At 39.5% G+C, this 25,379-nt stretch overlaps 1 protein-coding gene across 1 annotated transcript in view; it reads left to right on the top strand.

The window, feature by feature from the left end:
* Spt6 (transcription elongation factor Spt6) overlaps positions 1-25,379 on the top strand; it is a 193,602-nt gene that overhangs the window by 72,152 nt on the left and 96,071 nt on the right. The window contains exons 12-16 of the mRNA XM_068230569.1: positions 1,604-1,902; positions 13,421-13,550; positions 13,640-13,819; positions 20,256-20,421; positions 23,968-24,144. Coding sequence (XP_068086670.1) covers positions 1,604-1,902; positions 13,421-13,550; positions 13,640-13,819; positions 20,256-20,421; positions 23,968-24,144 — 952 coding nt within the window. The remainder of the gene's footprint in view (positions 1-1,603; positions 1,903-13,420; positions 13,551-13,639; positions 13,820-20,255; positions 20,422-23,967; positions 24,145-25,379) is intronic.

Genomic DNA, 25,379 nt, shown 5'->3' with positions numbered 1-25,379 from the left:
TTGAAATCAGTGATGCACACTGCCGTATCTTGAATTCTTTTTTAATTTCAGTATCTAGTATTACAGTAAAATTGAGTGATCGTACACTCCAGCCTTTAATTTTAATGTGTTGACAACTGTTATCATCCATATTATTTATACATTTGTTACAAAAATATGTTCTCCCCTTTTTGTTTTGAACATGAATGTTCCTCTCCAGTCATAAGATATTACTAACAGAGTTCACTGCTCCTTTAGATTACATGTAATATAAGTCATATTTAGCCCGTATGGTCAACAGTGAACAATTTTATGATTGTATTGTGAATGTGGAACTTTTCTTTGATAAAATCATAAAATTGCTCCTTTAGATGTCGACGAGCTCTCTCGCAAGTGCACGTAGTGAGAAGTCGATATGGAAAATGATCAGTCATATTCAGTATAAATGCTAGTGTGTATTGTTAAATAAAAATAAAAAATAAAAAAAACACACACTCTTAAATCACTCATGATAACAATCAGTGCACAAGTTCTTGTAACCGAAGGATATTGCACATTTTAACAGAGGAATTTTCATGGGACATAATAAAACTGTCGTTACAGTGGGTTTCTCGATGTATCCCGTACTCACTATAGTGGACTTCAACAACTGTAATAATTATTTTACCAGGCTGGGTGACTCGGAATAGAGCGCTGGCTTTCTGAGCCCATGTTTCTCTGTTTGATCCTTGCTCAGTCCAGTGCTATTTGAAAGTGCTCACATACACCTGCCTCATAATTGTAAATTTATGAGTTCGTAAGGGAACTCCTGTGGGATAAAATTCCAGCACGCCCTGTCAACAAAAACTGTACAAGTAGTTAGAGATATAGAGACAGTAACATTATTATTATTATTATTATTATTATTATTATCATCATCATCATCTGTTACTGTAAAATGAAATGGAACAGCGGCACACCTAAACAGGTTAGAATCACATTCGATTTCAGGCCTATGATGACCAGTCCACTGCGCAAATTTGAAAAGCTTTGTGGTTCAGAACCATGTTCTTGAAGGCCGTGAAGCTTGCTGTGAACATGTGGTACTGAGGCTAAGGACAAATAAGGAAGGATTTCAAAGGGCAACATTGTGGTTCATATTCTAATAACATTACTTAGATATGTGTTTATGTATTTGATTGATTTAGTTAATTTATTATATTAGTTTTATTTATTTATTTAAAGACTACATATGTAGAGCTATGAAGCTCGTTTAACCTTTTTGATTTGACCTTGCCACTCCCCACTGACACCAGACACCTCCATTTTATCTTTGCCATCTGGCCACCCTTAGTTACGTATGTCAGACTCTGCTTTTTATGGTTTGTGAATTCTTCCTTTTTCCTAAAAACTAAGACAGTATTAAGTTTACAAGACTAGATAAGTCTTTTGTTTTTCTGGCTTTCAGATACCTTTCTCATCCAATACTGTTCTTGTTTTAGAGTTCAGAACTTTCTTGCTTTTTCAGTTAATGTTTACAAGAGCCTAATTGTCATGTGGTTTTGTCTCTTAAACCATCTAGCCGCTGCTTTGTGCACGAACTAACTTGAATAATGACAAGTTTTTTCAACATTTCATTTTGCAGGTTACGTGCTGTACAGACACCTGAGGAACTAAGGGATGTGCACTCGCACTTCTTGCTGTATTACTCTCACGAAGTGCCAGCGATGCGCGAGGCTTGGAGGCTCAAGCAACGAGAACTGGCTGCAGAGGCCCGCCGCAACAAGCAGCAGAAACGAATTAACGCTGAAGGCGAGGAGGATGGAGAGCAGCCAGAAGAGGAGGCTGAAGAACCTGAGGTGGTTGAAGAACCACCATCGGAGGATGTTCTGAAGCAGGCTGTACGCAGTGGGCCATACTCCATGTGCAAAAAGGCAGGCCTTGGTAAGTACGTCTTTTCGCTTTGGGACTTGCTGTGTGCACCAGACACGGTATGTTGATATTTTTTCTTCTTTTCTCTTGGGATGAGGTAGCTGAGTGACATCATCACTAGCTTTTCACCGAGGTGGCTACGGTTTAAATACTGGTCCATGCACGTGGGATTTTTTAATTCAGAGGTTACATCTCTTTAATTTGGACTCCCTGCAAAACTGGAGGCCGCATTGCTATGTTTATGATATCAGTTCGCGTAAAACTACGAGCTTGCTTGCTAGACATGATCTCAAACTGTCAGGTTGAATGAATATGACTTATTAAAACTGTTTGTCTTGATGTACCATTAAGAAGCCCTATTATTTTGTGCAAGGTGTAACAAAGGTTGGTCAAAATAGTATCAACATTATTTAGACTGATGCTTTCACAGCCCGTAATTATAGACATAACGATTAGATTTGGGCTTTTGCTGTATTGAGAAAACACCGCAAAGAATTTCACCTTTTTTTCTTGACACGGCGAAAGCCCAAAAGCTAATCATCCTGTCTATAGTATCAACATTATCGGTATATGTTTTTGTTTATGGTGTTTCCCCTCGTTGTCCCAGATGGCATTTTTTGGAGTATAAAATCTCCTGCTTTCTTTCTGATAATCCGTCAGCCGTTACAAAGTGTACTGTAATACTGGCGAAACACCGGCCGCTCATCAACCTAAGGTGCAGCACAACAGCCCGAAGCACCCCAGACAACAGCCTCAGCTCCAGTCACAAAAGTCTAAGAACCAGTATCACTTCAGTCCAAGTCACGTTATTCCACCTATCTTAATCAAAGAATATGTGAAGTTTTAATGTGTTCTAGTTCTACACAATTGGTGTAAAATTGCAGCTATTATTCAAGCTGTTATTGAAGCATAATGCTTTGTCATTGTTGTCTGTCCAGAAATGCTTTTTCTGTCACCAATGAATCCCAATTCCCTCCTCTTCTCTCCACATCGTCTCTTAGCTGGTATAGCCACCTCTTCCTATGGCTTCCCGCAGGCCTTCTTCTCTTCAACACTTCTTTCTAGGCATTCACATGGTGGTCTTGTGCCAGGCATTCGCTTTTACATGTCTCATATCATCATCATTTCTCCTTATCCAGCTCCTGCCGGTTTGGGGTATTTATGGCACTTCTCCATCTTCTTCTTTCCTTCCACCATTCCTCTTCCACGATCTTGTCCCAGTCTAAATTTCATCTTCTTACGCCACTCTTCACCAGTTCAATCCACCTTTTTCTAGGTCTTCCTCTTGTTCTCTTGCCCTCGCACTTTGCCTCCATCTTCTTCTTCTTCAGCATCCATTCCCTTTTCCAGAATCTGGGTAGGGCAGTGTACCAAAGGTCTCCACCTTACTCGATCTTTTCACCATTCCTCTTCTAGTACTTTATTACTATCGACTCCTCTATTTGCAATACAGTTCACAGCGGAGCTCCTCCATCTCATTCTAGGACGTCCCCTAGGCCTCTTTCCAGTCTCTGTGTCCATGAATGTTCTCTTTGGTATTCTCTCTCCTGGCATTCTCATCATGTGTCAAAACCATTTTAGCTTTGCTATATCAGTCTCTTCTTGAAGTTTACACACTCCCACGCTTCTCCTTATTTCCTCATTTCGTATTCTATCTCGTCTTGTCTTTCCCTGTATGCTTCTCAAGAACCTCATTTCAGCTGCTTGTATCTTATTTTGGTTCTGCTTAGTTAACGTCCAGGCTGCTGAAGCATAGGTCAGTATAGGTTTATAATAGGATGAATATAAAACCTTGTTGCACTTCATTGGCACATCTTTGTTCCATACAATGTCTCTCACACACTGGTAGAAATTTACAGACCTCTGTATTCTTAAATCAATTTCTCCATCCAGATTTTCATCTTATGATATCACGCTGCCCAAATATTTAAAAATTTTCACTACTTCATGAGGTTCATTTCCTATTTTTATAACTCCCTTGGATTTTCTGTTGCCTCTTGTTGTTGTATGTCCGGCGCTCCCTTTCTCGCTCTGCCAGCCAGCTGCACGCGCGCCTGTGTATCATTCTGCTAGCTTCGACGCGCAGCCCTCAGTGCGCGTGCCTGACCATTGAGTGTACTATAAATAGGAGCTCCCTGCCTGCTCAATTGCCCACTTGCCCCGGTGTCCAGCTCCAGAATACACCCTACGTCGAGCACGGAGGCTACTCCTCTTGAAAATGTGCTTCGACCAGGTGGACTGAATTTCTGGCAGTACGAGGTTTCACCTCTGGTCACCGCTCCCTTACCTGTTTCCGCTGCCTATGTTCCGTAATTCTTTTACAAGCCATTCTCATTCCCTAATTTACGCAAGCTCCCTTAGTTTCGCTAGGTGGAATTTCTTCAATCAATTGAACTTGCTTTTTAGGAATTCAGGCACTTCAACAAACAAGGACTCTCAAAGACATTTATGTTAGTGTGCCAGATAGTTCTCGACTATCAACGTGTCAATTCACAAAGACTATCTTTTCAAGATAGAAGTGTATATAAAGACTGTAAACCTGTACATATTGTATAAAGACAGACTTTTCTCAAGATTCAATATTCCTTTTTGCTTCAAAATAAATTTCAGTTATTTGTGTAAATATCATAAAGTGAAGCAATAAAAGTTGTGTTCTGTAAATTTCAACCTTGGTTACAACACAACTCTATGGCGACGAGGTAAAAACGCAACAACCTACAGTTCTTCGACCCCAGTTGCCAACTCTATAGCGACGAGGTACAAAAGCAACAAACTACACGTCATCAGCCCCAATCGCCAACTCTATACCAACGAGGTAAACACGACACTACAATTCACCAGGCCCAGTTGTCAGCTCTACGGCGATGTGCTAAAAAACAACGACACTCCAACCCAGTTCTGACACACAGCTTACCTTACTCTTTCTTGCACGCATCTCGCAATGGCTACTGCGGAACAACTCGCTACGGTCTTTCAAGCCTTACAGCAGCAACAACAACAGTTTATGCAACAACAACAGGCAGCATTACTTCAGGCTATTCAAGCTATTTCTGTCTCTACACAGCCATCAGCTATTCCTCCGTTCTCTGCTTTTGATCCAGCTAAGGAAGCATAGTCAGTTTATTTAGCCCGTTTACAACAGCATTTCATCTGCCATTCTGTCACAGATGATCAACGCCGCCGCGCACTATTTCTTAGTTCGGTTGGCAATGCTACGTGTGAATTACTACGTAAATTAAGTCCGGAAGAACACTTATCTGAGGTACCTTTCACGCAGCTCTTGGCCCGTCTCACGGAACACTATGCCAAAGCTCCTCACATAGTGGCTGCTCGCTATAAATTTTTTCAGAGCAGAAAGCAACCCCATCAGACACATACTGAATGGATAACTGAATTGCGTGGTCTAGCTAAACCCTGCCAGTTCATCTGCTCCAAGGACGGTTGTGGTTCATCCTACACTGATTCTCTCATTCGGGACATGATAATTTTACATACTCCTGAAGACAAAATACGTTTTGACGCTGTCAAGCAGAGTAACCCTTCTTTAGAAGACGTCCAGCGTATTGCTACGGTTTATGAGCTTACTACCAAGACTGCCGCAGCCATAGCTTCTCCACACGAAGTTGCACAAGTCTCGCCTCAGGCCCGCAAGTCCTCTGCTACAGTGAACCGTACGGATAAGGCGCTCTCCACCAAGCATTCTCGCCAGGTTCCCTCTCGTAATGCTACACGGAAGCCCAATTCTAAAAGCACCTCGAAACTCCTGCCTTCCTGCCGAGGTTGTTTCAAGCATCATGAACGTCGTGACTGTCGTTTTTTCAAAGCTACTTGTGAACGATGTAATAAACTTGGACACATTCAGACTGTCTGTCAAAGTTCGCTCCGCCCTGCTAAGCCTACTGCAGCACGTCGGAAGCATATACAGCCCCGCCAAGACATGGAAGTTGATCAGATCAATCTTATTCTTCCCACAAAGGATTCTCACGAAATCATCATTCCTCTCTCATTCTCTGATCGATCTGTCGATTTTCAATTAGACACAGGATCACCTGTCTCTATTATTAACCTGACTACCTACCACGACTTAGGTTCACCTTCATGCTCTCCAGCTGACATCCAGCTCGTGACATTTAACAAGAAGAAAATTGACATCAAAGGTCAAATCAAGCTTCAGGCTAGTTATAAAGGAATTCAGAAGGACATTCCTCTTCTCGTAGTTAACAACTACACTGCATCAAACATTATGGGCATGGATCTATTTAACTTATTTGGTTTCCAGATACATGACAACATTAACGTCGTATCTACATTGCATCCTACTTCTGACGTTACCGCTCTCCTAGCGCAGTTTCCTGAAGTCTTCGACTCTCAGCTCGGAACAGCCAAAGACTATACAGCTCACATACAGCTGAAATCCGGAGCTAAGCCTCGCTTCCTCAAAGCTCGTCCAGTACCCCTAGCACTTCAAGACCAGGTCACGAAAGAATTAGAAAGATGGATACAAACTGGAATTGTTGTACCAGTTACTTCTAGTCAATGGGCTACTCCACTCGTGGTAATCAAGCAACCTGATGGTAATGTTCGACTTTGTGGCGATTTTCGATCTACAGTCAACGCACAACTCGACACAGATATCTTTCCTATTCCACGTCCAGAAGACTTATTCCGTCGTCTCTCTGGTGGACAATTCTTCTCTCGAGTTGATCTTAAAGAAGCATATCTCCAGCTACTTTTAGACGAAGAATCTAAGAAATTTCTCACACTCAACACTCCTCTCGGACTGCTCCAGCTCCAGCGGCTCCCATTCGGTGTTTCATCCTCAGCGGCTATTTTTCAGCGCTATTTGGCTCAACTCACCGCCTCCATTCCCGGTTGTGCGAACTACCTGGATGATATTATTGTTACTGGAAAAGATCATCAGGAACATCTAACCAATCTACGCCTCCTTCTCCAGAAATTGAAAGACAATGGCCTACGAGCGAATCTCGCTAAATGTACCTTCTTTCAACCTCAAGTTCACTACCTAGGACATATACTTGATAAGAATGGAATTCGTCCTAGTACACGGAATGTCTCAGCGATAGTAAACATGCCAGCACCTCAGAACCTCAAGCAGCTTCAGTCCTTCGTAGGCAAAGCGAACTATTATAATAAGTTCATTCCACGCTTCGCTACAGTGGCAGCTCCATTAAACGCTCTACGTAAAAAAGGTGTTAAGTTTCAGTGGACTCCGCAATGCCAACAGGCATGGAAAACAATCAACAACGCCTTAATTCAAGCTATACAACTCACTCATTTTCAGCCCGACAAGATCATCACGCTAGCTACTGACGCTTCAGACTACGGTGTCGGTGCCGTTCTCTCCCAGAAGGATCGTCATGGACAAGAACGCCCCATCGCCTTCGCTTCGAAAACACTTAATGACCATCAACGTCGATACTCACAGATAGAGAAAGAAGCTTTAGCCATCATCTTTGGTATTCGCCGTTTCAATGAATATCTCTATGGCAACCATTTCCTGATCATTACCGATCATAAGCCTCTCGTACACTTATTCCATCCTGGTAATAAGATCCCAGAGAATTCCCTCAGAAAGCTTCAAAGATGGTCCATGTTCCTTTCTGATTATTCCTATCAGATTGTATATCGAGCCACATCCCAGCATTGTAATGCTGATGCCCTCTCCCGCTTACCCGTTGGTCCTGATACTGCCTTCGATTCTCAAGAATCTGAATGTCTTCAGTTGGACATAGAACTTGAAGATACTGTATCCAGTTTTCCTATTGATGCTACCTGCATAGCTAAAGCTACGGATAAGGACAGTACACTTGCTACTGTACGTACTTACATCCGCAACGGTTGGCCTCTTCAGAGCACACTTCCTGCCCACCTTGCACCTTATCATCGTATGCAGCATCGTCTCACGACTCGTGCCGGAGTTGTATTACTAGAAGCAGGCACCATCTTCCGAGTGGTTATCCCACTTAGCCTACAGAAACAAGTTCTCGAATTATTACACCAAAGCCATTGGGGTATCTCCAGAACAAAGCAACTCGCCCGTCAACACTGCTACTGGCCCGGTATTGATGCCGCCATCGAAAAGCTAATACGTCATTGTGAGCAATGTCAAACGAATCAGAACGCCCCGTCTTCTGATCTTGCTTCATGGCCTCCTGCTACTACTCCATGGGAACGAGTTCACATCGATTTCGCAGGTCCTTTCCTCAATTCCATGTGGTTAATAGTCATCGATTCACTATCAAACTTTCCATATGTCGTGGATATGCATTCGACTACTACAACCGAAGCTACCATTCGTGCTCTCCAGAAAATCTTTACTACAGAAGGTTTACCGCAAGTACTCATTTCGGACAACGGACCTCAATTTACAGCTACTGCTTTTCAGAACTTTTGTACACATAATGGCATTCGTCATATCCTAGCACCACCTTTTCACCCTCAATCTAATGGTGAAGCTGAACGCTTCGTGCAAACATTTAAAAGAAGTATGAAGAAAGCTGTCTCTTCAGGTTTAACTAAAGACCAAGCCTTGCTCCAACTCTTAAACAACTACAGAACCCTACCCGGCGCTGATAATATCACTCCTGCACAGAAGCTCCATGGACGACCTCACAGAACTTTACTTTCTCTGTTACAGCCTCTTCCGGCCCAGCATAAGACATCACCAACGAAGTTCTCCCTCAACGACAAGGTCTACACCAGGACATTCAAATCCAACCCACTCTGGATACCTGGAGTCATCTGCAGATCTTTGGGTCATCGTCTATACGAGATACAGACTACGGAGAAACGTATCTGCCGCCATCAAGATCAGATACGCCTGCGCTACCGCCCCTGTCCAGCTATTGATGCTATTGCTAAACCAGATAAATCTATTGCTGAACGAGCCTTAGATCATTTAATAACCATGGGTTCCTTTCAGGACGAGACAGCGCCACTCCACCCAGTTCCAGCTCCGGACAATACAACAGAGAAATCAGCAGCTCCACCCCAGCATCGCAGTCGCCGCCAGCGCCGCCGCCGTTTCACGCCGTACCGGCGTATTTAGGAGGGGAGGGTGTTGTATGTCCGGCGCTCCCTTTCTCGCTCTGCCAGCCAGCTGCACGCGCGCCTGTGTATCATTCTGCTAGCTTCGACGCGCAGCCCTCAGTGCGCGTGCCTGACCATTGAGTGTACTATAAATAGGAGCTCCCTGCCTGCTCAATTGCCCACTTGCCCCGGTGTCCAGCTCCAGAATACACCCTACGTCGAGCACGGAGGCTACTCCTCTTGAAAATGTGCTTCGACCAGGTGGACTGAATTTCTGGCAGTACGAGGTTTCACCTCTGGTCACCGCTCCCTTACCTGTTTCCGCTGCCTATGTTCCGTAATTCTTTTACAAGCCATTCTCATTCCCTAATTGACGCAAGCTCCCTTAGTTTCGCTAGGTGGAATTTCTTCAATCAATTGAACTTGCTTTTTAGGAATTCAGGCACTTCAACAAACAAGGACTCTCAAAGACATTTATGTTAGTGTGCCAGATAGTTCTCGACTATCAACGTGTCAATTCACAAAGACTATCTTTTCAAGATAGAAGTGTATATAAAGACTGTAAACCTGTACATATTGTATAAAGACAGACTTTTCTCAAGATTCAATATTCCTTTTTGCTTCAAAATAAATTTCAGTTATTTGTGTAAATATCATAAAGTGAAGCAATAAAAGTTGTGTTCTGTAAATTTCAACCTTGGTTACAACACTTGTCATGATCAAAATCTTCCCTTTTGCAGTACTAATCTTCATTCCAAAATTTCCTATCTCCTCATTCCAGGTACTCCAGCATCTGTCTTGGAATTCTATTTTCCTCTATCCTCTTTACATATCCAAACCACCTTAGTTTATTCTTTTCAGTTCTCTCACTTAGCTTCCTATCCCAATTTCCTTTCTAACATTTTCAGTTCTCACTCTGTCTTTTCTTGTCTTTTGCATCATACTTCTTAGGAATTTCATCTCACTGGCTTGAATTGTACTTTCTTGCCTGCTCGTCAAAGTCAAGTCTCAGCTGCATAAGTCTGTATGGGTACATAGTACCGTGTTGGTCTAAAAAAAAAAGGCCTTAGCTTTTTTTCTACTTCATTAGTGAAGCTCCTGTATATTCATTTTCTTGCCCTGACCCATCTTTTCTTTTATTTTTCCTTTCCCCTCCCCCTCCTCCCCCCCTGTATAATAATGACCCACATCTGTTAAATGTTGTCTGTTATGATGACCTATAACTATGCAAATTAGAAGAGCTCTGCATACAATATCCAAGTTGCAACTTGCTGAGTGATGCAGGATTCACTGTTAAATTGTTGTTCTGATCAGGCAACTATGGATGTTTCATTACATATATTATTTTCTTTGTGAATATTTTTTCCATTTTAGTTGAAAATTAGTTTTCTTCTGTATGCGAACAATGACTGGAATTATATACTGCATCATTTCCAAAATTGTGGTTTGTGAACTCCCTGGGGTTTCACGAAATTTTGCTAGGCATTCATCCTCCAAGTTCTTTGAAAATGCTTAAGGGGAGGCTAGGTAAACAACTGATAGAGAATCTGGGATCTGGGTGACAGCCCTAAGTGCAGATCTTTGATTACTGATTGATGATTGTTCCTCTTAACATAGCTAAACCATCTTTGAGTATTTCTCTCCATTCTGAAAGCTTTTTATGCAATTTTTTCTCATTCCTTTCCCTGTCCTTTCTTGTTTTTCCTACTGCACTGCTGGTTTCCCTGCATTTTTCCAGATTTCTGCAAAGACCTGGTCTTCACCATATGCCTTATAATTTTTTAGTTCCTTAATTGCAAATTCCACCTCATCGAGAGTTAGAGGATCTATTAGATCTGAGGTGGTTAAAACGGGTGTGTCAGTATTTACTTCCAACGTTTCCATTGCGTCATCGCAATTCAAAAGTTTGTTGAATGTGTCTGCGAGGATCTTTGCATTTTCTTGATTACTATGGGCTAACCTTCCTGATTTATCTCTCAGCATTAATATTGGGGGCTCATATTTTTTAAGGTATTTGCCAAAGGTTTTATAATAATCTCGTTGTTTTTTTGTTAAAACTCTCTTCTATTCTTGATAAGGCATTTTTAAGATATTTGCATTTGGTTTGTCTGATGATTTGATGGGTTGACTTTCTTTGTTTTATTAGTTCAAAATTAGATTCGTCGGATTTTTGGGCTTTATGATTTATCCAAGCTTGGTGTCTTCTCTCAATTGCCTGGTCACATTCTTCATCCCACCATGCATGTTTTTTCATAGGATTTGTTAGAGCTAACTCTTCTGCTATTGATTTTAGTTTGGTGGTCTTTTCTTCTTATGTACAATATTAATGTTGACAGATCCTTTTCCTGTAGTACTCCGTATTATTTATTAAGGTGGTGGGGTCTATGTTTTTTTTTCTTTCCTATTTTTATTTGGAGGTCTTTTCTTAACCCTTGAAGTTAATTTTATGTTGATCTTAACAACATAGTGATCTGACCCTGAGTCTTCCCCTCCCCCCCTTAGGACTTTGACATTGTAGATTTCATGATGGTGAAATTTATCCATGCAAACGTGGTCCAGTTGCCATTCACCCTTTCGGAAATCAGAATATATTAAAAGAGTTTTACTAAAAACAGCTTTGGCAAATCCATCTGTCTATTCTACTGGACCGATTTGCTTCATTTTTGTTTTATTCTCTCCAGAATTCCCTGCCAGTGAATCATGAAACATTGATAGGTCTCTAAGTTCCGCCCACTTTGAATAATCATAAAATCGAATCATTAAATGATCATTCTAATAATCATAGGATATAAACTTCATGGTTTTGATCCATCTTGAATTGTGATCACAATAATAATCAACCTTATGTTTTCAATACTATATTATGCAATGTTTACATTACATTTTTAATCTTGGAACTAGTTTTGCCACTAGTTTCGGCCTTGGCTGGCCATCATCAGCCATTACAAGAAGCAAGGATTTTAGAGCTTTATTTTAATTTCATTATATTTTACATGTTGTGGCATAATGGTTCATGCCAGATCCTTTTAATACCTTTAACGTAAAGTGTTTTGTACATTTGTTTTAGTCATTACATGTGTTTGTGCAGTTTTGTATTATGGCTGATGATGGCCAGCCAAGGTCGAAACTAGTTCCAAGATTAAAAATGTAATGTAAACATTGTATAATAGAGTATTGAAAAGGTGGACCATTAAAACATAAGGTTAATTATTATTGCACTCCAATAATAATTGCGGGCGATGGCTTACCCTAAACAGCAATACATTCTGTACTCAACAGGTTGCTAAGCGACTAACTTTTCCATTAATATTCTGATATATGTGATGGACTTGGTATTCCGTCAAATTTCAGTGGGTTCAACCTAATTGTTGTTGTTATTATTTGGTTTGATGATACAAGGTGTCATGGAAAAGATCTGTCCAAAACCCCAAATTAGCCTGGGTGTCTAAATGACACTGCATGATTTTCTAGGTAAAAATTAATGCCCTATATCAGCTGGGATTTAAACTCTGACCATCTTGGTGGAAAGCAAGCAACTAAGCCACTATGCTAATCAACCAGTCTTCCCCTCTCACCTCTATCCTAATCTTCAGATGAAATGACCACTGTGCTTAATATTAATCTTACTTTTATACCATTATCTCTACTGCCCAGAAGTATTTAAGTGTATACATTTTCTTCGCTATTGAAGCTCCTGTATATTCCTTTTCTTGTTCCCCACTTTTATTTTTCCCTGTATAATAATGACCCATGTGTGTTAAATGATGCCTGATTTGATGACCTGTAATTGTGCAAATTTAGAAGAATCCTTGTTCATTTCTGCAGGATTCACAAATAAATTGTTGTTCTGATTTGTCAGCTATAAAAGTTTCAGACCTATAATTGTGCAAATTTGAAGAGTCCATGTTGAGTGATCAAGGATTTGCTGTTAAATTATTGTTCAGATTAGACAGCTATAAAAGTGTCACCACATATTCTTGGAGAGTATTTTTTATTTTTAGTTGAAAACTATTTTTCTTCTGTGTGTGGACAGTGACGAATTATATAATGCATCATTTTTCAAACCATGTTTTCTGAACCCCCTGGGCTGCATAAAATTTTGCTAGGTGTTGGCAAAAGAAAAAAATTGAATAGCAGATTTTGAAGTTATGTTTTGTTGATTCATCATCATCATCATCATCATCTGTTAAATCAACTGTTTTTCCAAAACAGGATTTACGTTCTCTACTGCATTTGAATTCAAATCTTTTGACATTATTAGAACAGTCATTGTTTACATCTGACACAGAACAAATTCTTAGTGAAATGTTACATTTTCCTGTTTGTCTCATTGTACTTGACATAATCCCAAGAGACTATATCATTCTATTATTCCAGGCCATAAAAACATAAGTCAGAACAGTAAATACTGATTCATTTTATGCATGTCTAAAAATTGGAATGCAGTGTTAAGGTTTGACTCTGTATTATATCATTCTAGATGGATTGGCCAAGAGATTTGGTCTCAGTCCTGAACAGTTTGGTGAGAACTTGAGAGATAACTACCAGCGTCATGAAGTAGAGCAGGAGCCTACTGATCCCTTTGATGTTGCAAAAGAATTTGTTAGCAGGTAATATTTTACTCTTGACACTTTTGTACTCATTTTACTCAATTTTCCTATTCCTATACCAAGGTTAAAATTTGGATCTTTATTTACAGCCAATTCAGCACTCCAGAGGATGTTGTGAAGGCTACCAAGTTCATGGTAGCCATGCAGTTATCTCGCGATCCCCTAGTCAGGAGATGTGTTAGAGAAACGTACTTTGAGAGGGCCAAAATAAGTGTACGACCCACTAAAAAGGGAATAAAGTTCATTGATGAAAATCATTACCTTTATAGGTGAGTAAGTCTTACTTGACTTCATAATAGCAAGAGTTACGACTGTTCACACGACCATTAAGATGAAACCAGGCCTCATCTGAAAAGAACACAAGCTGTGTCTCGAATAAACCATCATTCAATGATGCAAGACACCACTCACAATATCTCAGTATTTTGGCTGGTTCAGCAGGTTTTAAATAGTTAAAACTGTTCGTCTTTGTGCATGGTTTTTATTGAGCATTGAGCCAGTAGTTTCAAAATTTATTTATTTATTTATTTAATTTTATTTTATTTTATTTATTTTATTTCTTTCTTTCTTTCTTTCTTTCTTTCTTTCTTTCTTTATTTATTTATTTATTTATTTATTTACAATGTCGAGAATCTGTGCTCATGAAGGTAGCACTTCACCGGAAAATTGTGGAACAAATGCATTGCATACTTGTCGAGCCGACTCGTACTTGAAATGGTTTTTATGCTCGACGATGCCTAAATATAAATATTATATGCCAGAAAACTGAATCTTAATGAGGCTCATAATAGTTCAAGTTTCATTATGATACAGGTTCTCCACCAATCAGAGTTCAGATTTTCATTATGATAAAACTGTTTGATCAATTAAGTAAGGATAGCATGGGCAGTTCATGGATTTGTAAAGAATATAAAAGGTCTAGAAATTTGCAACACTCCATCCTTCTGTATAAATTACCAACATGGAAAGTGCACCGTCCAAAATGTTGGCGTAAATAAACTGGGGAATATGGGAAAAGAAATAGCACTGTACCTTAATCTCCACAGCTGCAATTTGTACACAGGGCATTGCTTTCATAGGTTACTTCATCATTATTACCTGCAAAATTTTTATGAAACTTTTAAAAATATTGTACTAACCATTAATGAAACTTATATTATTCTCAATGAAAACGATTTTCACCATTTGTACACTTGTTTAAACACACTTGGAACAACAAGGCATGGCAATGATTCCGTGGTGTAGTGGTTGTCACGTCTGCCTTACAAGCAGAAGGTCCAGGTTCGATTCCGGGTGGACCAGTTTTGAGAATTTTATTGTATGTTAATAACGGCGTACCAGTACAAACGTTATCCAGATAAAGTTTTAAACTTTGTTTTTCCAAAATGTCCAGTCATTTTTTAAAGATTTAATATTGCGCTCTGTTCAATAAATTCAATTGTCAAGTGACATCTCGACAGGAATTTATGAATATTTAAAAAATAGAGTTATAATTATCATCGAGCATAAACAGTCGTATACAACTCACCTAATGATGGTAATTAAGACATTCGTATGTAAATTATAAAACTCGCTTCACTCGTTTTATAAACGTACTCGTGTCTTAATTATTGCCATTATAGGCTTGTTGCATAATGTACTTATTACACTGTCACACCATGTCAACAGCCGAGATTCGGACTGCTAGGTGGAACACGTTCACACTCCTTGCAAGGTCAAGAACTATGCGCGTCTCCCATACAGCTGCTTAGGTCTCGGAGAGTAGAAATGCCACTGGACGGTCTGGGTTTATAAGAGATACCGTGTATATGCGACTTGATTGGACACTTGTTTATTCCTTTCCAATACTTGAAATCAGAAATTTGTGTAGTGAAATTTTCAGTATTGTACCAGGAAAAGTTTTTGGGTAAAGGGCATGAGTAGGACCTCAGGGAGTGGAACTTGGTTTTGGAGCCGATACAGAGTAGGATAGACTCGCAGAGCGAATAATAGATGGTTAAAAAATTTTTTCAAAACAATTTATTAATTCTTCACCCTGCGATATGATTATTGACTCAAATCTGGCATTGAAATTAAAAGTTTGAACGTAATCTTCCTGAATTCTGTTCATGAAAATGGCATAAATATCACTGATTCCAAAGTCTTTCATATGTGAGAATATGAGGTATTGAATTTCCACCTAAAGTCTTTCTAAACCTAAGCACACACTTATAATTGTAAGTTGATATGAGAAATTAAATTTCTGTTAAAAGTTTTCAGTTCTCAGTTTGTAAACCTTGATATATAGCACACTTGAAAAGCCTAAAGTCTTTCTACGAGATATGAAAATGAAATTTGAAATTAAATTAATCACTTCTGAGAAATTATGAGAACTTTGAAATATTTGTTCACACGCGGCACTGAAGTTTCCACTGTTCAAAATTAATGAAAAAATTTTAGTCAGTTTGTTACTACTCACTTACGGAAAGAAATGTTGCTACAAAATGTCAAAGGATGGACATCTGGAATGTTCCGTGGAGAATCAGGATCGGCGATGTTCCCTTAACACACCATGTTGACGTTCCCGATGAGATGATGACAGCTGGAACTGGATCATGTAGAATTGCAGCTTGTTAGGGTGATTTTTCGCACACGAAAAATTCACTTAGTGCGAGTAGTTATCACTGACACTGTCATTTACTGTTGAACACTATTTATGGCGTAATTGAATTTCAAGACGTTAAATAAAGAATCACAGTCCTTCCTGTATGAAATACTATTTAAAGTCGTTACTGAAACGTTCATAATTACACAGTTCACACTTGAAAAGGCAAATCATAGTCGATAATCACAGTCTTAGAACACAGTCATTAAGTCACTAAGGATTATTTTCTGCTTATCTTGTTATTATAACGTCATATTACCTCAGAAAAGTTCTTAGTTTTCACTCAAATTACTACTGTTAGTCATATACTGATGTGACGTAAATAAAGAAATACAGTTCAATACTCGAAAAGAAATGAGTTCTGGTGATTCTACACATCAGTTTCTGTAGAAGTTCAATATCATTTGAAGTAACCTAAGTCTACACGTAATGACATATTCTGTGAACGTTAAATAGTTGATATTTGCACTTCAATAAGTTCACTCGTATTATTTTTTTAAAATGTCTTTAGGATTAGACTGTAGTCGCGACGCGATGTACTAAATACAGTGCGACGTCTTTTATAATTCTGTCGGCGATATAACTTCGCGTTCCGGAAATGCGACGGCAAGTACTTTCACCGTGACTGCGCGAACATACTGTACGCGGGTCGGTCTCTCCTCTGTCTCACTCACACACAGCTGTATACTCGTCCTTGTACTGGCCTGCTTGCTGGCTAGCCTTGACATATATAGATACCAGCGCTGGGAGGGGTAGCATCTCTTGGCCATGTGACCGTGAGTGCGTAATTTCGTTGAGACTTTAAATTATTATAACTCAACAACCATGGGATGAATTAATTCGAAATTCACAGGGATTAACTTTTATGACGTCCGCTATGATTCAGCGTTTGTCCCGTTGAAATTGGTTAAGGCGTTGAAAAGCTGGTAAAAGAAAATTCTTTTCGAGAAATATCTCTAGGGGAGGTGAGCTTCGAGCGACAGGTGACGTCACTTGACTCCGCCTAGTGCACTTGTGGGGTCTGGCACATACTGGAACATTCTTTACATAGATGTTCGTACGTCGGTCGGATCTTTTATGCTGGAATAACGTTTCTTTCGATTGATATGGACCAGGACCTAGGCTTTCCTGGTACAGTATGTAGGGATTAATTTTTGTCCAGCTCCTTGTCTGAGTAGTCAGCATTGAAGTCTTTGGTTCGGAGGTTCCCATGTTTGATTCCCTGCCTGTTCAAGGATTTCAATTGCGTGCGATTCATTCTTCTGGTTTGGGGACTGGGTGTTTGTTCCAATACTCTCCTCTTTATATTCAGACATCACACCACACTACAAATCACCACAGAAACATGCAATAGTGATTACATCCATCCATATAGGGTGACATCAGGAAGGGCATCTAGTCGTAAAACAGGGCCACCGAGCTCGATAGCTGCAGTCGCTTAAGTGCGGCCAGTATCCAGTGTTCAGGAGATAGTGGGTTCGAACCCCACTGTCGGCAGCCCTGAAGATGGTTTTCCTTGGTTTCCCATTTTCACACTAGGCAAATGCTGGGGCTGTACCTTAATTAAGGCCGCGGCCACTTCCTTCCCACTCCTAGACTCCTAGCCCCTTCCTGTCCTGTTGTCGCTGTAAGACCTATCTGTGTCGGTGCGATGTAAAGCAACTTATTAAAAAAAAAAAAAAAAATCTACCATAGCCAGAACCACATGTGTTAAACAGTTTGCCCGTATGATCCATCACAGGTATGGGGAAAGTGGAAGAAGAGAATGATTAATTTGTTTTTCTGGCCAAAAATTGATGGAACGGTGCCATAACTACATGAATAACTAGTAAATAGTCCCTGTCATGTAAGCTTATACACCAAAGGTACAACGTTACTCATTTCAGTTTAAATGGAAGGAAATTTTGTTATTAACCGGCAAGAGGTCACGTGCCGAGTGTAACGTCAGGAGTCGCGTACGGTCGTTTCGACGGGAAATCAATAAAACACCAAACACTTAATTAATGCACTATTTATTTTTACAATAACATAAGATAATACTATTTAAACACAGACAAACACTTTTTAACATAATAATTATAATAATGAGATTGCCTTTTGCTGATGAAATTGAAAATAAAAATTCAAGTTCTGTTTGTGGAAAATTATTTTAAAGTTACGTTTAATTTCATTTAACACTCATCTAGACAATGCTCCTTCTCCCTCTACTCAACAGTGAATGATAACAGTGCACTTTCCGCCTTATAAATAAGTCTACGCCATGAGTCGCGTATGGTGGAATAGAACGGAGACGGGTAACGTGAGGAGTCTCGTGCGAACGAAACGACCAGTTAGCCAGCTTGTCGCTCACTGAAGAAGTGGAGAGAGATAACAGTGGTGTGACAGAAGTGTGGATGAGTCCATTGAAAGATACTGAGGGGTAGGAAGTATAATAAACAATGTTTGCGGAAGGATTGATCAAAATAAACAGAAATGGTTGAAACGACTGGACACGACTCTTCATGGGTTAACGTAACCTAACTTAACCTTGTCTTGTCACGACATTTGTTGGGTTTGCCGTCTTAGCCTTTATGTATTCTTATTGAGTTACGGCATTTGTACGTGTAATTAATATATTTGCTTGTGTGTATTATTACAGCATGGTTTCACTACAAATTTCAAGAAGGAACCTGAATTATTTACACCAGGCAAACACCTTAGAATACGGTTATAGTAATTCGTATATCAAAATAAAGGCAGAAATTATAACATTAAATTGAGTGAGGGTGAGAATATTGTGAATTTCCTTAAGTTCTGCAACATTATCTTTGTCTTGTATTTATTTTGGCTGGAGATGGCCACGAAGTGGCTCAAACTTATCCCAAGGCTGATGTAATATTATTTACTTGTTAATTTATTTCCTATAATTGCACTTCAATCTTCTTCTTCCTTTCCTACCGCTTTTCCCACACTTGTGGGGTCGCGGGTGCGAACTGTGTCACACATATAGATTTGGCCGTGTTTTACGGCCGTATGCCCTTCCTGTTGCCAACCGTAGATGGAGGGATGTAATCATTATTGCATGTCACTGTGGTGGTTGGCAGTGTGGTGTGTTGTCTGAATATGATGAGGAGTGTTAGGACGGACATATACACCCAGTCCCTGAGCCAGAAGAATTAATCGGAAGCGATTAAAATCCCCGACCCGGCCAGGAATCAAACCCGGGGCCCTCTGAACCGAAAGCCAGTGCGCTGACCATTCAGCCAAAAGTCAGACTTATAATTGCACTTCAATACAGAACAAAAATGAAATTTATAGCTTATAATTAATTATTAATATCTGGATTGATCATGTACTTGGTTAAGGGAACCTCCATTAGTGTTATTTACATTGAAGTTAGTTTGTTGATGGCCAGGCTGAGTGGCTCAGTTGAAGCGCTGGCCTTCTGACCCCAACTTGGCAGGTTCAATCCTGGCTAGTCCGATCAGATACGTCAGCCTCGTGTTGTTAGATTTACTGGCACATCTGCGAGACTAAATTCCGGCACCTGGGTGTCTCCGAATACCGTAAAAGTAGTTAGTGGGACGTAAAGCAAATAACATTATTATTAATTTGTTGATGTTTATGTCTCGTGATTTCAATATGTAACTAGTTATGTTGGCAGTGCTGATGAGCCATTGAAAAAAAAGCCATTAGGGTAGCAATATTTGCTTTTTAGTATATAGCCTTACATGCTGAGTTCTATACCAGGATCAGTATCAAATAAATTTCTGAAACCAAACTGAAAAGGATTAAGACCTTCATTAAATTTTCTCATCTGATATGCTTTTGGACAATCCTTGAAAAGGACTTAAACATGTGGCTCAGTCATTACTCCATAATTTAAGTGATTTCAGGGTTTGTTCTTAGTAACTGGAAACAAAACTAGACTTTACCGAGTAAAAAGGTGTATATTCAAACGTAAATGTTGAGCAGTTCAATGATCAAGTCAGTGTTTTCATCATTGATGAGTATATAATATATACACAGTATATCTGCAAGGTATTTTTGACATGACTAATATTTCTTGAATGAACTTACAGTATGAAGTACATCAAGAACAAGCCAGTACGTGATCTGACGGACGACCAATTCCTCAAGTTGACGGTGGGTGAGAGTGATAAGTTGATCAATCTAACATTGAGCGAGAAGATCGACGGCATCACCTCAGCCTCTTACATCGAGGAGGCAAAACAACTGTATTACAGGGTAGGTTGTTCTCTTTTCGTATTATCTCCCTTATATTAATTTTCCTTTTGTTGTAATTCACGTAGTTCATTGAATGCCAAAAGGAATGCTGGTGTTGTAATGTAACTTTCCCTACACCTCTGGTCAACAATTCCTTGACACCACTGAAAATTTGTAAATTCTGAACTGAAATATTGATCTCAGAGCAGTAGTAGCTGACTGCACGGCTTTTCATACATGCAGAGCTCGATAGAATTAAGAAATATTTTAAATCATTTTTTTTTTCATAGATTATGCATGCTTTACTTTTGAAGTGAAAAAATGAACATTTAAAAAAGTAATGAATTGAGCATTTTAGGGTTGATTTAGTTAAAGAAGAGTTGCAGAAATGTGCTTATTAGTCCCAGTAATTGCAGTATATATTGAAACCTCATTTTGTGCATTCGTTTTGAAGACGTTTTCTCGCTTAGCACATCGTAAATTCTAAGTTCCTATTCACATCGCATTTAAAATCCACAGCCTATTTCCAGTCATTCAAATGGGTCAGGAATGGAATTAATGAAACCGCCAGGATAGGAATTGTGCCGGCTGCCGAAACCTGTCATACTCCTCTGGAACAATGATTAATGACTGATATATAAAGTGGAATAATATTGGAGAATATTGCTGGAATAAAGGATGACAGGGAAAACTAGAGTACCCGGAGAAAGCCCGTCCCGCCTCCTCTTTGTCGAGGGGCCGATGACCTTCGATGTTAGGCCCCTTAAAACAACAAGCATCATCATCAGCATCCTCTTTGTCGAACACAAATTTCACATGGAGCGACCGGGATTTGAACCACGGAACCCAGTGGTAAGAGGCAGGCACGCTGCCGCCTGAGCCTTCGAGGCTCTCAAGTCGTATTAAATCTATATAAAAATTCCTCACTTATTGCATCACCGCTTAGTACAATCACATCTAGCCCTGAAAATGTACTTTGTCATCCCTTGTGAAAGGAACGTAATTTCCAGTGCAGGTGAAAGCCCTCACCACAGGAGGCAGATTGGAGAATGTTACGCAAAAAAAATGGGAAAGTCCTTGAATTCTTGAACTGTACAGGGTAAATTACACCTTTGGTGAACAAGCTGTTACCGAGCTCGATAGCTGCAGTCGCTTAAGTGCGGCCAGTATCCAGTATTCGGGAGATAGTAGGTTCAAACCCCACTGTCGGCAGCCCTGTAAATGGTTTTCCGTGGTTTCCCCTTTTCACACCAGGCAAATGCTGGGGCTGTACCTTAAGGCCACGGCCTCTTCCTTCCCAGTCCTAGCCCTTTCCTGTCCCATCGTCGCCGCAAGACCTATCTGTGTCGGTGCGATGTTAAGCAAAAAAAAAAGAACAACAAGCTGCTAGCCTCAGAGAAGCCCAATTTTGCGTTCTGGTTTTCATTGATATTGCTGAATAACCCAGTAAGCCTGTTTGTGCTTGTATTTCACATTCCATTTATAAATTAGAAAGTCTGTGTTGAGTGATACAGTGAATGATAGTGAATATTTTTTGCATGATAGTCTACGTACGGTACGGATTAGGAACATAATTCTGTGGACTAAGGTTGAGTTGATGCAATATGGGACAAAAAATGAGATTTATAAGTTACGATTGTGTTCAGTGGTGTATATTTTTCTTGTGGTAGCCAGGTTTTGGATACTGAAAAAGTCGTGAAATCGCTTACTAATGAAGACCCAAAAAAAATTAAAATCCAGGAAGTGGACAAGCATCTGCATCTTTCAAAGTAATTCTCTTAAACCTAACCTCCATATAATTCATGGTTGAAGAGTGTGACCAGAAAACAATGTTCAGTAACCCACTGGTCCAAAATATAAGGCTTCAGCTAACATTTGTCTTAGAGTGTGATCATGCAATATATATTGATACTTTAAAGGCCCCAGTACAAATGTCTTCATATTTGTTGGCTGGTGTTGTACACACCTTTTAATAAGCTGTTGTTACTTAATAAGTGCCAGCGAAAAAGATTTTCAGTGTCCAGTATTCAGGAGATAGCGGGTTCGAACCCCACTGTCGGCAGCCCTGAAGATGGTTTTCCGTGCTTTCCCATTTTCACACCAGGCAAATGCTGGGGCTGTACCTTAATTAAGGCCATGGCCGCTCCCTTCCCACTCCTAGCCCCTTCCTGTCCCATTGTCGCCATAAGACCTATCTGTGTCGGTGTGACGTAAAGCAACTTACAAAAATAATCATTTTTTCCCCCCTGTTTTTCACACCTTTTAATACTCTCTTCACGTCTTTAGAAACTCTATGCAGGCTATATCTTTCACTGTAACCGTACATACGCAACATAAAATGCATGCATATTCAAGAAACGCATGTCAAGTATTTACATATCCCTGTTGAATGGTTTTTATTCATGTTTTCAATAGTGTGTTTTCTCGCTTAACATGTTCTCTGTTTTTGTCCCCCGTGGAAAAGTGTTTTACTGTAATTGAGCGAGTACAGTAATACAGCATTTAAGGGATAATTTAGTAAAAGAAGAGCTGCAGAAAGGTGCTTATTAGCCCCAGTAACTGCAGTATATTTCAATTATGAATTTCTGTTGGTATATATTTTGAAGGGCACAGGCAGTGTTTCACAGAGGGTTACAGTTTTCTGGAAAAAAACAGGGAAGCACAGAGAAATAAAAAGGCAGAATATTTTAGGGGAAATAACAGGGAAATCACTTGTCATGTCAATATTAAGCTTTCTGTCTAAGATTGGTACCAAACAAAATGGTGAGTGAGACTGACATGTAGAATAGTTCATCACTGACAGTCAGTGTTAAAAATCTAAGTCCATCTTGTTGATACAATAAAAAGTTATTAAATCTAAATCAGTAAAATGTTCTTAAAGTTTCTTTTTAAAATGCCCAATGTTTTAAAACCTACCCATGTAATTTATATAACGTAGAGATGCTTATTATTATGGATTGCCCATAATTATGGATTTTGCCTTGCTATTATGGGAAAAATGATTACAGAAGGGTGAAATTATCAGAGAAAAATTCTACAAAGAAAGGAATGTGTCAGAAGTGCTTCTTTGTATGCACAATAGTTGACCAGCATACGTATTCAAACAGCACTTCCATTTGCTACAGGACTTGGGATCTTATTCCTGAGTTTCAGAACACTAAACCCATATGCTTCTGTTCAGAACTGGCAAGCTTACTCATGCCAATTTCAAGACTAAGGTCCCTGATGGACACAGGCGTTAGTTTGAAGAGTTGGTTGTAGTGTTTCTGGGATAACTGCTAACCCACGTCACAGATTGGCACTTTTGTGATAAGGTGCAGATTGTTTGATTTATCATACATTTATTTCCAGTTCTTTTGAACCTACATATTTGCCATTGTAAGTGTTCATGCAGCATATGTTTCAAGATGATTCCAAAGTATGATGAACATACTCGAGCGTTGCTGGAATATCCCAAGGGAAAATAGATTTAGGATACTAGCGGGCACCCTGTGACACAGTTTGGAGTGACTGAGCTTCAGGTCTGTTTGATATTTTTCTGATGGATGCTTTGACTATATGTTTCAGGATGAATTCAGCAAACACGTACAGGATTGGAATGCCTTGCGAGGGGAAGCTGTGGACCTGGCACTGACTCGTTTGTTGTTGCCTGACCTGCGCAAAGAGCTGAAGGCTAACCTCATTATGGAGGCTCGTGAATGTGTACTGAAGACATGCTGCAGGAAAGTCTACAACTGGCTAAAGGTAAATTAGTTAAGGAGCACAGAAATAGTATTAATGTTCTGGTAAGAGAACTATAAAGAATAAAATACGGTACATACGTGAATAATACTCGCACCTTTTTTTTTAGGAAGGGAAATTTTGAAGGAAAAGTTTTTGTTTCATTGTTATATTTAAAAAACTTTATTTGTACTTTGTTAAATATTAAGTATGCATTAATTATTTCATTAAATTAATTAATTGGTTTTATTTATTTATTTATTTATTTTATGTTAATACAGGCAAAGATCTCTGGAAAGGGTACGCTTTCTACTGAAACCTCGATTTAAGGTTAAAAAAATCAGGTCCCTGTAAAAATGCAAAATACGGGTTCTACTTTATATGCAATGTTTTAGTGTGTTCTACACAATTTGTGTAAAATACCAGCTATTATTCAAGCTGTTATTGATGCACAATGACTTTAGAAATGGGAGAGCAACACTAGACCCTACCGGGTAGTGTGGTGTTGTTGAATGAGTCTTTGCCATCGTTGTCTGTCCAGAAATTCCCCCTTTCTCACCACTGACTCCCAATTCCCTTCTCTTCTCTCCACTTCATCTCTCAGTTGGTGTAGCCATCTCTTCCTATGGCTTCCTACTGGCCTCCTCCTCTTCAGCTCTTCTTTCTAAGCATGCTCGTGGTGTTCTTGTGCCAGGCATTCACTTTACATACATTATAATGCGTTGGTCTCAAAGTCCTTAGCTTCTTTTTCACTTCATTATTGAAGCTCCTGTACATTCATTTTCTTGCCCCAAACCATCTACTTTTCCTTTTTTTTTTCTTTCTCTCTTAATAATAATGACCCACATCTGTTAAATGTTGCCTGATATGATGACCTATAACTGCGCAAATTAGAAGAGTCCTGCAGACAATCTCCAAGTTGTAACTTGTCGAGTGATGCAGGATTCACTGTTAAATTGTTGTTCTGATCAGGCAGCTGTGGAAGTTTCATTACATATAATACTTTCTTTGAGAATATTTTTCCTTTTTAGTTGAGAACTTGTTTTCTTATGTGTGCAAACAATGACTGGAATTATATACCGTATTTACTTGCGTATTAGACCCTTTCCCTCCACCCCCCTACTTTCACAGCCAAAATATAGGGGGGGTCCAATATGTGATAACCTCAAATTTTGTGCAGTGAACACATGACTTCTAGGCTATAAAGAGCTATAAATTTTACATGTAAACATTTTACATTGTTCTTTAACAAACTTATG

This window comes from Anabrus simplex, chromosome X, assembly GCF_040414725.1.
Source record: "Anabrus simplex isolate iqAnaSimp1 chromosome X, ASM4041472v1, whole genome shotgun sequence".
Classification (NCBI taxonomy): domain Eukaryota; kingdom Metazoa; phylum Arthropoda; class Insecta; order Orthoptera; family Tettigoniidae; genus Anabrus; species Anabrus simplex.
The sequence above is the reverse complement of the archived record's forward strand: the minus strand, read 5'-3'. Positions and strand labels throughout refer to the sequence as shown.